The sequence below is a fragment of the Eucyclogobius newberryi genome, unplaced genomic scaffold, assembly GCF_026437365.1.
Source record: "Eucyclogobius newberryi isolate DKJ021-1_F unplaced genomic scaffold, fEucNew1.0.hap1 SCAF_1, whole genome shotgun sequence".
NCBI classification, from domain to species: Eukaryota; Metazoa; Chordata; class Actinopteri; order Gobiiformes; family Gobiidae; genus Eucyclogobius; species Eucyclogobius newberryi.
Genome location: NW_027315723.1, coordinates 37,867,852 through 37,883,676, shown reverse-complemented (window position 1 = coordinate 37,883,676; position 15,825 = coordinate 37,867,852). Strand labels below are relative to the sequence as shown.

The 15,825-nt window shown below is 40.3% G+C and overlaps 1 protein-coding gene across 4 annotated transcripts in view; it reads right to left on the bottom strand.

Annotated features, from left to right (window-relative positions):
* The window catches only part of lama2 (laminin, alpha 2), a 230,871-nt gene that overhangs the window by 51,026 nt on the left and 164,020 nt on the right, over window positions 1–15,825 (bottom strand). For 3 of the 4 annotated variants that reach the window (XM_072445577.1, XM_072445583.1, XM_072445592.1), the window contains 11 exons: window positions 15,616–15,792; window positions 15,125–15,310; window positions 14,430–14,548; window positions 13,185–13,302; window positions 9,698–9,850; window positions 7,772–7,896; window positions 7,512–7,598; window positions 6,544–6,737; window positions 4,476–4,618; window positions 3,891–3,989; window positions 2,703–2,814 (listed from right to left, as the gene is read on the bottom strand). In XM_072445577.1, the coding sequence (XP_072301678.1) occupies window positions 2,703–2,814; window positions 3,891–3,989; window positions 4,476–4,618; window positions 6,544–6,737; window positions 7,512–7,598; window positions 7,772–7,896; window positions 9,698–9,850; window positions 13,185–13,302; window positions 14,430–14,548; window positions 15,125–15,310; window positions 15,616–15,792 (1,513 nt within the window). The remainder of the gene's footprint in view (window positions 1–2,702; window positions 2,815–3,890; window positions 3,990–4,475; window positions 4,619–6,543; window positions 6,738–7,511; window positions 7,599–7,771; window positions 7,897–9,697; window positions 9,851–13,184; window positions 13,303–14,429; window positions 14,549–15,124; window positions 15,311–15,615; window positions 15,793–15,825) is intronic. The other variant, XM_072445596.1, reaches the window with a different exon arrangement.

Genomic DNA, 15,825 nt, shown 5'->3' with positions numbered 1-15,825 from the left:
TTTCCATTATCCCTGCGTATGTGTGTTTCCTCGCCATTTCCTCTTCATTTGGAATGATGATTAAAGGCACAGAAAGCCTAATGTGCAGCTGGACTCTTGTATATGCATTGGTATGGATGTGTGCATTCCGGCCATATAATTACATAGAGGATTTAAATGGCAATTAAACACTTAAAACGTGCGTTGCATCATACTACGCTATCGAGTCAACACAGAGGCTGGCAGCTATAGGGAAGTGCGCACTGTTTTTCCTTGCTTCATTATGGCAGTCTGAGTGTGTGTGTATGTATGCCAATGTGATAGCTGCTAATTAAGTCTCTAATTGCTACTCTCAATCATGTAGTAAGCGACACAGAAAATCTAGATTCTTTTTGGAGACTCTCATAATAACAGTGTGATTAGGAAGTGGGCCAGAGCCGGGAACAGTTTATGTAGTCCTTTTCATCCATAAAGTTGCATAATCAAACAAACAAATGAGTGTAACAGGGAAGAACGCAGAAGCATAGAGGAGTTTTGTACGTGAGAGCGGTGAAAGGCAGACGGTTATTATGCCCACTGGGAGAGTCAACATTTCAGGAGAACTACGGTACATTTGAGTCATACATGTAGAAATGGAGCCAAACAGTGGCTTCTAATTTGATGTGTGTCATTAACAAATTGTGCATGTTTCTAATTCAAATTAATATGCACTCAGTATTTCATGCTCAAAAATAGGATTACATGTACATTGAAGCTCTTAAGATGCAAATAAATCCTTTGTTGGCTGCTTTCTCAACTAATCAATCAGACTGAGTATGTGGTCATTCCTTCACTTCACTTAAACTCAAACTACCAACTCTACAATTACAAACGTATTTAACAAATGTATGATTATGTCTTTCAGGTATTATTTTTGTCTTTTAACTCCTTAAATGCTTCTCAGACCTTGATGTGACGAGTTCTGGGCCATGTCTAATCACTGACTCGATCTTGTGCACACTGAAGGCACAAGCAGAGCAGAGGATTTCCCCCTCCATCCCAAAGCCCGCCTCTCAGGACCTTCGCTCACGCTGCAGGTCTATTATCCTGCTGCTTGTATCACTGGAGTTAGCGCAGCCTTTCTTGTTCACACTGCACTTAGCGCTAGCATCTGGCACAGTGAACACGCCGCTGGGTGCTGGCCATTCTGAAGAGGAGTCCATTACTGAGCTAACAAGCAGAGAAAGGGACAGACAGAGAGAAAGAGGTACGATTGTGTCACTTGACAACATCTCTAAAACTATTCAATTCAATTTATTTTTGTGAATCCTAAAATCGCAACAGCAGCGATAACCACCTCCAAGGGCACAACATTGTTGATTTTTAACAGCAGAAAGTTTGAAACTACACAATTAGGGGTGAGTTACAGTTGATTGAGAATGAATTAGAAATAAAAAAAGGTATATATTCAGGTACATGCATATCTATGAAGTAATAATATTGTCAATAAATTAGGCAACATAAAGAGTGTCTAAGGAGATTTGCAATGTTTTTGTGTTTAAAGGGGACATATTGTGCAAAGTCAGCTTTAATGAGCTTTTAATCTTGTTACAATGGTGTTTTCTCATCGTTAGCGTATTCAAAGTTGTGATTTGATTGAGTCATGGGTGTTTGAGTAACCCTATATTACCTGCAACTGAGGCTTGAGTGCTCAGAAAAATCCTGTTTTCACTTCAATACTAAGTACCTGAATATGTTTCCTTTAAGATTAACTTCTTCATACCATGAATCTTTTCTTTGTGTTTCCTCATGTTTACTATATTACTATATTTGTGCTACTTGTGATTACCCTAATTTGAAGCACTTTATTTTACAGTATGGTGCACTCCTTTTATGTTTGTATATTTGTTTTTTCCTGCAAAAGACACACATTGATTCATTAACTGCAATGTTGCGGCTGAAACCTTTTAGTTACCGCACACAGCTTTAATGATTAACAGAATCACATGATTACACATTTACCGCGGTGATTGTTTTTCAGAAGCCAATATTTTGAGTAAAACTGTGCAGTAATTGAGCTCAATCTCTTTTGCCGTCCACTTTGGCTTGTCATTATAATGATCTATGGCTTGAGTAATTGCTGCTGAAGTCCTTTGTGCACAATTATTCATCTCATTAGCTTACCTTTTCTTAAGTATTAGCGCAATCTTGTAGTTTTAGAAGTAATAACCTGTGTTTCCCTATAGGAGGCCCATTACATTTAATACAGACCTCAAACACAATGTAATCTAATGGGATGAAGAGTCACACAAACACAAGCAGAACAGCACCAGTCCAGTGTCACTTTATACTGCTGAATCTATTCATCATGGCAGCGGTTATTGGGGCATGTTTAGCGGCACATTAAAAAGCTCTTCCTCAAAGAATGCGTGGGCTTCTGGACACAGAGGATTCTTTTGTCCTGAGGGCTGTTACTCTCTCTAACTGCCCGGACAAATCCTCCTGTGACGACTGGGATCTTTAACTCGAAGGGTCTAAGTGCCAAAATATCATATAATAAACAAAGAGTTGATCCACGTTAGGTCCTAATGTAGACTTGGTCCAGCTCTAGTTACAGACTCTGGTTGAGTCTTGGTCTAGGCCAGGTTTATTTCCAAGTTCAGACCTAGTGTAGTCTCAATTTGGATGTCTGAACGTGTACCTATAGTCTTTCCTGTTGAAATAAAGTTCTGTTCAAACATTACCAGTTGCTCCGAATAGCGTGTCCCTGACAAACTGCTCCAGGTCTTGGGCTCGTTTGTGAATCCTGTCGGCATCGTCGTCCACCTGCTCCCCGTCCGCTGACACCTTTGTGGTCTGCACACACAATCATATAGTTAACATGCGGTAAATAAGTGAAGCTGGGTTTGATTTGTGTTTCAAACTATATGGGAAAAATGTCAACAGACCCAGGCACAGAAATGACATGATAGTTACAAACACAGTCAATATCTATCAATGTGAGCTTATCTCGGTATTGTTATTGTCACGCACATTCAAGCACAAGATGTCTGAATTATTGACATACAAGAACAATGAGAGCTAGCACACTCAATTTAACATTCTACAAAGAGTAAGGGAGAAGATAATGGCTCCAAATGGCTGTCACAAAGCCATATTGTTCCACTGATGTTAGGGATTGTTACTGAGTAGACAAAGACAGAAAGCAGCCTTTGGTAGAAATGTGTACATTGTATAACAAGTGTTTTATGCAGTATAAGCTAAAGAAAGTTCAAGGAAATGTTTGAGGAATTTCGAGATGCTTTGTGTTAATCCCAATCTGTGAAGTTGTATAAAGAATACATAATGAATACATCAATACATTTTACACTGCCAAAACATTATGCGATGACGAGGAACATAATTAAAATCAATAATATGTTCAATGTGAGTTTAAAACTGAACTAACCATGTCATGAATTAATGGATAATACCCACCTGCCTCTTGTGTCTTTCTTGTTTTTTTGGAATGCTTTGAGCTTAACTCTTGACATCTGTCCTAGTGAGCAACAAGATACCAGGCCCACACCACGACTAAAGCGCTTTAAAACTGGACTTAATGCAAAAGCAGGCTGCGTTCACACTTGTTTATGGTTTTGCTCTGGCTTTAGCCCTGTTTTGTCCTAATGGATACTTTTTTTAGGCATAGTCTGGTTCAAGTTTGTCTCTGTGAAGCCTAAATCAGGACATGAGCAGCAAACGACCCTTAAGTATGACGTATTAACAACAAGAAAGAATGGATAAGTCTATGCATTTCACTGTAGTCTGTAGCAGTAGTTTGACACCCCAAAGACCCACAGCCTTCCTATTCTTACCTCCACTTCTGAGATTTTCTGTCCGGAACTATGCAGAAGCACAAAACCAAAAGGCAAACAAAGACATATATGACCTACCCTGCTGTGGAGCTGGTCTATCTCGATGACCAGTGATCCAAGGTTGGAGTCGGCCAGTTGCAGTAACCTTTCGGGGGCTTTCTGAGGCGACAGCATGTGCTACAGAAAATAAAAAGTAGACAAGAATTAGTCAGAGAAGTGTGTGACATGTTTGGGCCCCAGGCGAAGCTTTTGAACTTCCAGGATATGCCCAGAGGAGAGGAGGAACAAGGAGGCAGCAGAGGAATATTAACATACTGTATATTTGCCTTCATTTATGAGATATACTTTGACGTAATGCATGCTTAATCTAGTGCAATGATGCTACAGCTTCAAATGAATATAAGATGACATGTGGCGTGTGCAATTGTGGAACGGATTTTTGAGAAACTGAGGTCATGTTTTGAAAATGTAAAATACCAAAAATATGTTAATAGTAAAGAGCCAAATAAATAGTATCTATTAACAGACATTTGGTAAAATTGTGACCCTAATACTCATTTTCATTGTTTTATTTTTGCTATGAGCCAGGGTTTTGCTTCATGTTTCAGTCTGTTAAGAGTATTTCAAATATAAAAAATCAAGCCTGAACATAATCGTATTTACCTTGAGCTCCTCGGTCATGTTCTCAAAGCGGTAAAGCATCTTGTAGGGCGGGGGCAAAGGGGAGCTCAGAGTGACCCCGGTGATGATGCCGTACAGCCGGTCCATGTCACTGATCAACAGGCCTGAGCACTCGTCATCACAGGCTGGACAGGAAACACAGCACAGCTTAAAACTATACTATTCAGAACTAAAAAGTACTAGGAATTTACAACAACTACACATTTTAGTGCAGGTATTATTAATACTTAATTATACTACCTGGTTATATTAAATTCAAACTTAAATAATAATTCTAAAATATAACTTTGAATTGGAAATAGGGTCTTTCTCAAGTAAAATATTTTTACACAAAACAAAAATACTAAATCTAAAAATCTACCACTGCTATGATGCTATGCTACTATTTTACTTATACCATGTTCAAAACATGTGTGTACCACACAATTTCTCTGAATCATACTTAAGGAAACATAAATGTGTCGTATTTTTTAAACATTTAAAAATTTGAAAAATAGTCCTGGTTCATTGAATCTGAATTAAGTTTATCCAAAGAGTTTATAAACGTGACGTGACTGAATGAAGCCTGTGTGTTGCTAATCACGGCAGAGGTGACGGTTTGTGAGTTAAAGTGAGAGGCTGTGAAAAGGCTGTAAAAAGGTTTCCAGAGCACATTTTGGAAAAAGCAACTATCCTGGTCCTACACTGACGAACCCGGTACAAGTCACAATGGATAGTGTGTTTGTGTTAAGTCTGTTCTCTTCCTGAGCCCAGAGCTGATTTATAGCACACATTACATTGTCTGATGAGGGAAATCAAACATTAATTAAATAATATAAACCACTTTCTTTTCTTATCAATCTATGACAAAACAAAGTACAGCCACAACTTTTCACAAATGCCATTTTAAGGGTGTACAGGTTTTTCCTGTCTAATTTACTGATTAAATATATTATTCAAGATTTGAATATAAAAGTTTTCCAACTTTGTTCACAGATTAGATTTGGATTGTTTTTAACACATCCGTAAAAAAATACTTATGCGTTGACCTACAAATCACAATGTTCTAAGTGCATGCAAAAACCACCGAACACACATGAAATCCACAACATGCAGATAACACATTGGAAAAAAATAAACTTCAATTTCCAAGCTGTATGATATGTTGAGGACAAAAACCTCAGGACCTTGCAAACGAATGGCTGTCAATACAAAATGCCAGACAAAAACACAACTAAAGTAGCAAGATAGGAACAAGCTCTCATTCATTAGTGCCTTTCAGACTGACTGGTTCTATTTTATCCTTCTTGTTCTGTCAAAAGGCGAAAGCAGCAATCACCTCTTCAAGTCAACATGTCTACAAACCTTCAGTGCGTCATTATGGGCTGGACAGTCTGGAGACTCGCTAAAGGACAGCGGAGGCCATTGTCTCTCTCCCTCATGCACATGCACTTACCTCCAGACATGTTAATAGTACAGAAATTGGCAGCTTAAATTAAGTCAGACTGCTATTGAAATTATTGTCTACATGGCCTTGGATTTGGACGTCAGTCTTCCATGGTAACCAGAAGAAGAACAGATTGTGAAAATAGAGCAGTTAAGAACTGTTGCATGGGCTGGCCTCAGTGGTAGGTCACAGAACGAATTGTTCAAATAATACGAGCAAATACATGAGAGAAAAATTTAAATATATAATATTATCAGCATTGACTTTCAAATGTGCTCCATATTATGTGATACAGTTTGATTAATGTGTTTTGATATATTATGTATCAGAGATTTTTCCACAAATATTTAATAATGAATTTAACATAAACATGTATAAACAATACAGAACATTTTAAATATGTATATGTTGATGCTCTATAGAACAAAAAGACAAGACGATATCCACTGTAGATTAAATTTAAACTCAATTGTTTAAATTGAATCTACTATTCATTGAACTATAACTCACTTTGTCTAACTGGAATCCACTCTGTTTTAACTTTTACCTTCTAAATACACATCAAAATGAAAACTACTATAATTCACATAACATGACTGGACTGTGGTAGTGTGTTAGTCTTACAGATGATTCCAGTCGGGCCACACACATGCCTGTCCATGCACTGGTCACACGCCCGCCCCGAGGCCCCGCCCCTGCAGCGGCACTGGCCCGTCACAGGGTCACATGGTCCGGGCAGAGACCCCCACTGCGAGCACTTACACTCCTCACAGAGTCCACCCGGCTGACGGGGGTCACCGTGGTAACCTGTGGCACACCTGCACAGTGGGTGGAACAATGGTGTAGGTTAATATCAAAGTTTAGATATTGCTGCTTCTATTTCATGTTTGTAATCAAGATTAAGTGTAAAATAATTTCATCCCAACATCTGCAGTCATATATACACATCAGATCTATCATTTTGTTTGCTTGACAAAATAGGCTGTTTTTACCTTGTCATATTTTAGTGAGCAGTTGTCACCTTTATACCATGTCAAGGTAAAAACAAACAAACAAACAAACAAACAAACAAGCAAACAAAGAAACACAGGTATTTTAAAAGTGAATGTTTGATAGATTCCATTGATGTACAAACAAGCTCTATTTGACTCCACATATTTTAGACAAATAAAAGGAACAGGGAAGAGAAAGAGGACAGAAGTCTATTCATCAAATACTTGTATTTACCTTGCATGTACTGCGTTTTATTGTTTATTGAGTGTTATTGAGCGGTAACCTTGATTCTTTCGAAAGCTTTGTATGGTTGCTAAGCTTCCTGTACTTTTGGGCTTTGAGGTTGTATACTTCCAGTTCAAACAATGAGTAGGGGGAGATAAAATAAGTTCAACTCTAAAACACTTCATTTTTAAAAGAAGTATTTTAAAGTTGTAAAGCTTTTAAACTCTTTTTTGTGTGTGTTTTTAAAAGATCAAGAGTAACAAGACAATCTGTATTACACTGCCCACATAACCAGCAGACCTAAAGTAGCTGCTCTATGCAACACATCTGCACATATGACCTCCCCATATAACGAGTGCTCGTGTACATCTGACCTGTCACAGTGTTTTCCCTCGTAACCCTCTGGACAGGCCGTACATCTGTAGTCGTCGAATCCTTCAGCGACACATGTGGGACTGAAACTAGAAGACAGACGTGCAACGTGAACATGGATATTTGTACTATAGACCTAATCCTAATACTTTGTGTGGAATAAGAGTTGAGCGTATGGAGGAAATGTGCTCCTTTGATCACTAGCTAGTGCTAAATACACTAGTACTAAAATGGATTTGATAACAAAGCCTTTGAATTGTACTTGTTCTGCGGATGGAGGAGGGGGCAGGCGCAGGGTTTACAGTCGTTAGAGGAACCCCGGACCACTCCATAGAAGCCGGGGGCACAGCGCTCACACTGGTCGCCCTCTGTGTTGTCCTGACAGTCCTGAGACAAGACAAACCAAGCAACAGAGTTATAGAGACGACCATGCACACAATGTGATTACACTGGCCATATTTTTCTTTCTTTTTCTTTTTTTTAAGGCTTTACCTGACAGGACAGAGTGTAGAGACATCTCATGTCTCAATGTCAAAGGCTGGGATTGAACCCACGCCCCTCCAGCAGTAGCAATTACACATGTGCACACACCCGATTATTTTTGATAATAATTTCTTTCATTGATCTCAATATTTTATGGCTGATTCAAAATATGCACTTCTCAAAATGTATTCTAATTTAATACCGTTCCAGCTCCTGGACGACTGAACTAAAAGTACATTCATGTCACGTGGTTAATGGTTGTAATAATAGCAATTTTCCTGTCATGGAGAAAAAAGGCTGCGATTTTAAATGCATAAAGGTAATTTTCAAGCTGTGGTTTGACATGTGCTTTATTTTATTGTTTAATTATTTACATTATTAACATGTTAGTAATTCATTTTTTTATGTACTAAGCACCTTCTTATTAAATTACAATTAATTATGAGAATATTGTAAAGTTCTACCCAGAGTAGCAGTTAGCAATCTTCACGCTTGTAAGAAAATAGTCTTTTTTCGCAATGTGTACTGCTTAATTCATAACGGAGAGTGAAAAATCAATCATATTTTAAACAAAGCAAATGCATCTATCAGCCAGTGCTAAGCCTTAAGTATATTTACAGACAACACGCGCAGCGCCCACTCGCAGCCCACATCATAGCAGAGCGTACATGTGTCCATAAAGGCCTGTCCTGCGTGTTCCTGAATGGAAATTTCAATCAGCGCTGCAGGAAGGCGCCTCTTAACGAGGACAAGTCATTTCCATTAACTTCCTGTGTTCCTCGTTACTGATAATTACCAGAGAAACAAACTCGTTTAGCTTTTTCAATTTAGCGCGCTCTGTTAGAAAATGCTAATGATGCTGTTATGCCGAGATGGGATTGGAATGTGGAAGAAATGTCTGGAAGGCAGGAAAATGTATGCAGACAAAAAGGAGAGCAGTGGTTTTACGATATCGAAATGGCCGTCTTTCTCGATTTAGTTGTAAACTGGAAGATGCCAGTACAGAATAAGTGTTCAAATAAAAGTTTAGTTTCTGCCTCATGTATTGCTTTGATCTGCTCGTGTTCCGCTGTTAACATTTTTGACTTGGTTCACTCACAAGCAAAGGGAAATGGATTCTAGTTCATTCTCTTTTTTTACTATTTTATTTTTCATCAGAACATAAAACATAGACAAACTCAACAACACTTATTACACCAAGAGAGGGGGTATAAAAAAACAAAAAAACAAAACAAATGATACGGGGAATAAAAATAAAATAAAATAAATAATAATAAGTTAAAAAACTCAAGAGCGTGCTAGACTTGGTGAGGCTTAAGTTTTAGGAGCAAAGGTTGAGAATAAGGGAGTGGCATTAGACAAAAAGTTCTAGTTCATTCTCATTCTCTTCTTTCGCCTTTAAATATAGATTCCCGTGGTATTCTATTGACTTTCTTTGTACTTTTTCTCATTAAGTTACAGTGTCACATCTAAAGGAGAGGAAATTACGCCAAAGAAAAAGCGCCGTGAACCTGGGCTCGTTAATTACTGCAGGGCTAATTACAGTTTCGGGCCTTCCTGTCTCTCCTCTCCACACGCTCCCGGACATATGGTCTGGAGGGGGGTCTCCAGAGGCAGGACCCACACACACACACACATACATACACACACACACACACACACACACACACACACACACTGACAGAAGAGCGGCAGAGGGGTTTACCTGGCAGATGGCGGTGTCGGGGTCACACGTGGAGGAGTGGCCGCTGCATTGGCACTGCACGCAGCTGCCCATGCCGACGGCGGTGGGCACTCTCGAGGGCGGAGCCGGGGCCAAGGATCCACTACGCAGACGGTAAAAGCCTGCGCCGCACTCCTGCCAGCACAAAGACAGGGACGACGAGAGTCAGACTGCAAATCTACGACACGTCTGAGTAGAAGAAGCGCTGTTACAGATACAGGAAATACTAAAAATATACTTACGTCACAGTATTAAAGCGTTCGGTTGTGATCTTGAGAACTGTTCTGATTATTGGACATGAGAAGCAATTTGACTGGTGGTTTTTACAGCCTGTTTTTCTTTGCCAAAAGCCAAGACTTGGAACTTGGCAGATACTCAAATCTCAACAAGTATCAATACTGATATCGGAACTGAACAAGCTGGATTGGTTGCTTACTCAAGACAAAGATACCCTTCAAATTAAAATGCTAAATACAATTTTTTGCTGGTTGATGTCACAAATCTGAGGGTCTTCAACTGTATACAGAAAAATTCGACTTTTCTTAGTTAAAGGTGCCATAACATGCTTTTTTCACGTTTTGTAGTCTATCCTAAGTGTATAACTGATAATAATAAGGGTTGTGCAACACCCTTAACATAATAGTTAAGAAATATCACCCAGACCTTGGACCCCCTCACCAACCCGGAAATGCAAACGGCTTGGTTTGATTTTCGCCCCCACCCTTGAGAAGAGCAATCTGGCTCCCCCGCCCAACCCGTGACGTAGTCTCAGAGCGCGTGTGTGCCCCGCCCACCCGTGATGTAGTCCCACAGCTGTCTGCTCCGCGCTGCGCCGCTCCTGCCGCGCGAATGAGTGAGAAACGATAGAACTTCAGATCAATACTACTTTGAGCCTAAATAAATCTGGTGTTTATTCTACAGCGTGCGCAGAACAGATATATATATAGATCTATATATGTATATATATATAAAAGTCTTATGTCCATCGCGCTCTTATTTCCTGGTTTTTCGGTATCGGATAGAACTTCTCTCCGTTTATTTTCCCGGTTGCTGCATCAACTGCCACATAAACCTTCACCATTGTGATAATGGTAAAGAGTGCGATATCATTAATGAAGTTTTGCGCCTCTTTGAGCCGTGTTTCGTCGTGAATCGAAGCAGAAAAACTCCAGGGCTTGTATGGTGAGAAAACGGGAGCCTGAGCAGCGCGGAGCCGAGGGGGAGGGGGGTGGAGAGGGGGGAGGGGGAGGGTGACGCGTGCTTGCCCTTATGACGCGGTCTTGCTTCCACCGCCCGTCAGTTTGGAGATTCGAGGAAAGGAGATAGTCTGTAATATAGCTAAACACTGCGGGAATCAATCAAAAAAACACTCTGGGTACATATATGAAGCACAAATAGCAATGTAAGAAGGTTAAAATCTCTGAAAAGTCGATTTAGCATGTTATGGGACCTTTAATTTAGAGTTGAACGTACAACACTATTACTTTCACAAATCAATGTACCATCATTTAATGTATTTATTTTTGATAATTAAGTGATGACTAATCCATGCATCTCTGAGGAAGACGCTGACTTGAATTACACGTAGTACAAACATTTTAACAGCTCGCAGAAGATATAATGGTCTGTAATTGGTCTTATACTTCCACAGTTTCCTCCTCTTCCACCACTGCACACATATAATTAAGAGTTATTCCCCTCAGTAACTTTTGAACACCATCTCGCTCCACCGTGACGGCACAGATGAAGGTAGCTCGGCCTGCTCTCTCTCCTGTTCAGTAATAATTAATGGAGTCCATTTAAAAAGCCATCTGTTCCCTCTGCAAGCACTAAACGCCTGTTTAAAAATACTTTATTAACAACGCCGCTGCTACAAATAGACCCGCCATCTGTCAGTCGGGCCCTGCGTGACCCGCACGCATCAAGTTGAGCTACTGTTCTGCCCTTCTATGAGGTCTTCTTTCAAGGTATCTACACTTTTCAGTCATTTGGGAGCGGTAGTTGATGAGTGATGAGCAGGCTTAAGACTATGCGAGTATTTTCATGGCGGATACTCATCAGCAGCACTGCTTCACATAGGAAAAGTATTTTTTCCTCCCAACCTTTTCCTCCCAGTGACCCCTATTTTAACAGTGGATAGTGGCGACCCTAACCTGAGTGTCCTACCTGAAAAATTACAAAAGTACCGTCGTTTCCGGACTATAATTTGCCCCTTTTTTCATAGTTTTGGCCGGACTTATAATATTATTTGTTACTTTCACACTTGCAACCGCATTTCATACTCTAGGGCCATGTTTTTTTTCTTCTCTATTATGCATTTTTTGGCTTGTTCGACTTATACTCCGGTGCGACGTATAGTCCGGAAAATATGGTAATGATAAAATATCTTGTAGAAGCAGAAGTTAAGTTTGTTTGGACATCTTTTTGAGTAATCCCTGGAGACTCCTTAGAATAGGTTGAGAATCTATAACTAAACGTCACTCGGTGTGCAGAATAAAATAGCTTTAAATCAATAGTATAAGATTACCTTTTGGAGTTCCGCACGCTGTCAAAACGACTTGAACGTGCGTGTCGTGTTTAGACCATTGAATGTATAACTACACAGCAAAGTATAATTCTGTGTTCAACTAAAGCGTCCCCTTCTTGGAAATCAACCATGGCTCGCTACCCAAATGCAATTATTGACTACAAATTGGTTTATGCCTACGTTTAACTGTAGAACTGTACTTGTCTCTAATTATTTATGGACATTAGCGAGGAACGTCTATGTGAGTATTAATGTTTCAGAGTTTCGTACGCTCAATCAAGTATCAAAGTAATTGTCTGCTTCAGATTAACACAATTCTATCCTCTCGATGTTTTTACACACGGCATAAAGTAACAGAAATGTTGCCACTGTATTGTATCATGAGGCGTCTCTAGAAAATCCTTATTAAACTTGAAGATTGAGTCACTCCGCTCTCTTAAAAGACGGACAGACCCAAAGTCAATTGCTTCGACAATCTCAGAAGTCAGTGAAGGAGACGATGAGTGCGGCCTAATCCCCGCTAAGAAAGCAAAGAGGAGGAAAAAATATACAATAATGAAAAGACAAACCGGAGAGGCTTAACAGTGAAGGGTGAATGTCGATAGAAAACATGTGAGTTACTTTTGAAAGACCAGGCAGTGACCTCAAAGTTCAAAGCTGCCAGTGTGGACGCAAAAATGGAATTAACTCAGTAATCCCCCCAAAAAAGTTATGACCGACATAGTCAAATTTGGAAAGCCAATTTTCAGGTGTGTAGTGCGTTCAAATGAATAGTTTACTCTATAACAACAAGCAAACAAGTCTTTAAAGGTAGATTACTTCATCAGACAAAAGACATTTGCAAGCTTTCATAATGACTAGATTTGTAAATAATGTGAAGTTTGTTCTGTTTCTACCTCATAAGCTGCTGGTGTTATGTATTAGGATGTAAAATGCACACACCTCACATGACAGTCCGGAGTATCCCAGCGGACACTCGCACTTCTCGATCTGATGAGCCTTCTCGCTCTCTTTCGTGGGCCGACCTTCCTCTGCCACCGTTAGAGTGATCTCAGAGATACTGCCCAAAAGATGGAGGAAAAAACAAATGAATAAAACTGTAAACGCATGTCCGCCGTGAGCATGAATCGATATAACTCTGCACAGCGAGGTGGACAGACATGAGATTTGTCCCATTCATTCATTCATTCATTTTCTAACGTTTGTTCCCTTTCGGAGTCGCAGGTGACTAGAGCCTCTCCCAGTGACTTTGGGCCTTAGGCGGGGTACACCCTGGACGGTGGCCAACTTGTCGCAGGGCCAACACAGAGACATAGACACAGACAGCCATTCACTCTCACATTCATTCACTAGGGCCAATTTAGAGTTACCAATTTTGCCTAACACATGCATGTGTTTGGACGGTGGGAGGAAGCCGGAGAACCCGGAGAGAACCCACGGTAACACGGGGAGAACATGCAGACTGTACCCAGAAAGATCATGTGATGTTGGTCTGGTCCGGGAATCGAACCCATGACCTCCTTCTTGGGAGGCAAGGCACTTCTGACCACTTATTGTTTTCAGAGCATATGGTATTCAGTTGACATATTCCAAAACTAAAATCCCCACATGTTCAACCTAATTGTTTGTATCAGTGGCTATGGCAAATCTCATCATAATCTGATTTCTGAAGTTGTTAGATGATGGAAATGTAACATCTGACTTCTGTCCGGTTGTTCACACATGTCCAGGAAATGTTATTAAGATTGAAAGAGTAAGTCCACTTTGTCTTCTAAATAAAACTGTTACTCTAAAAAAAATAAACCTGACTTGGGCAATCAAAAAAACACCAATTCAAGTTCTTTGTTTGTTTTTCATGTGGTACTTTTTCAACTACATTTATCCAACTAGACCAAACAAATCTTCACATTTAGAGCTCTCCCTCGAATGTTGTGATCTCATCTAAATTGTAACAAGTAAGTCATTCAATTTGATGACCACAACAAGATTTTGTAGCCTGTGTTTTGGTCCACTGTCATTCCAGATTGACATGCAGTACATGCAGTACATGCAGTGAAAGTACATAGAACTGGGTGTCTGAAAACGTGTCCGTCACTTGTTCAGCTCTTTTAATCATCTCTAAATGCTGGCCACGCTGCGGCGCAGGCTGTTTGAAGGGGGCTGAGCGAGAGTCAGGGGCATCTTTACCGGCTGTGTCTCATCAAGTTCCCATGTGACGCCTTGATGAGGATGTAGTCCACGTAGAACAGCATGTCCATGAAGTCTTCTCGAGTCATGGACCTGCCATCTGCAAACTTCCACTCGTGCTGCAAAAACACACACATAATTCTACACATTTAATACATTTCAGATGTAGTGTGCATTTTAGGACGTTTTAAGCTTAAAACTATGATTGGATATTGTTTTAACATCAAATCTAGAGTGATATTTCAAAGGTAAAAGCTGTAACATACTTGCTACTTCAGGAACATGATATACTGAGGACATATCATATTGGAGAGCCATTTAGGGTTTATTGAAAACTGATTTTAGATCTGTCAACTGTCAAAAAGTGATGAGCTAATTCTGCTTTCTGATCATCAGCACGAGAATCATTGTAAAAATACATTACTCTTGGCATTTTTGAGCAATCATTTGGTTTTGTAACTGGGTATGTGATAGTAGAAACCCACACATTCTTCACACACACTTGACGATGAGTGTCATTTCAGAACATGTAACTCCTTTTCAACAGAAATTCTACGAGCCACACTATGGTGACAACAGTGGACTAACTCAAGTGTTTTAAGTAATTGTAAAGCAACACGTTTTTCTTCCCGCATATGCATTATTTTAAGATGGCAGAGCTTAAAACGCAATATAAAGAGTTTGTTCTTGAGTACCTCTGTCATGTCGATCTGGTGGCGGGTGAGCTGTCCGATCTGCACTCCCGGGGTGTGTCTCATCATGATCATCTTGTGGTTGGGGCCTCCTTTGATGATGACCTGGGGCTCATAGGATGAAGGACCCGTCTCGTCTCGGGCCTCGTAGTACACAGCGTATTTGAGTTTACCGCCATATGCTGTGATCTGGAGAGAAAGACTGCATGTACTTCTGTGCATATTCAGCCCTGCAGTGGCTCTCACACGTGCCTTGATTTTTGGCTGTTTTGTAGCATTTGCACAATAACCTAAAGGTGGGAGGTTTGTTGCCACCCTAACGTTTGCATATTCATGTTGTTGTGTCCATGGGCAAGACACTTAACCCAGTTTGTGTGCACTAGTGTATAGATGCATGCAATAGAACTACAGTAAATCTTCTTAGGGTACTGTTTACTGGTTACATTTTCAAATTATGACAAGACAATGGCATAGTTATAACAAACAGGCGTTACCATGGATCCTCTGAACTGCTCGGGGAGTTTCCAGTAGTACGGCTCGGACAGCTCAGGACTGACCAGGTCTGAGTGGACCAGGATCTCCGGGTGCTGGAAACTCACTCCAGTCCTGGTCTCCAGAGTGTTGGGCTTGTCCACCAGGGGGAGCACTGTCTGCTCCTGCCTCAGTGTGAGCTGTGGCACAACACAAAGAGGACACGATTAATT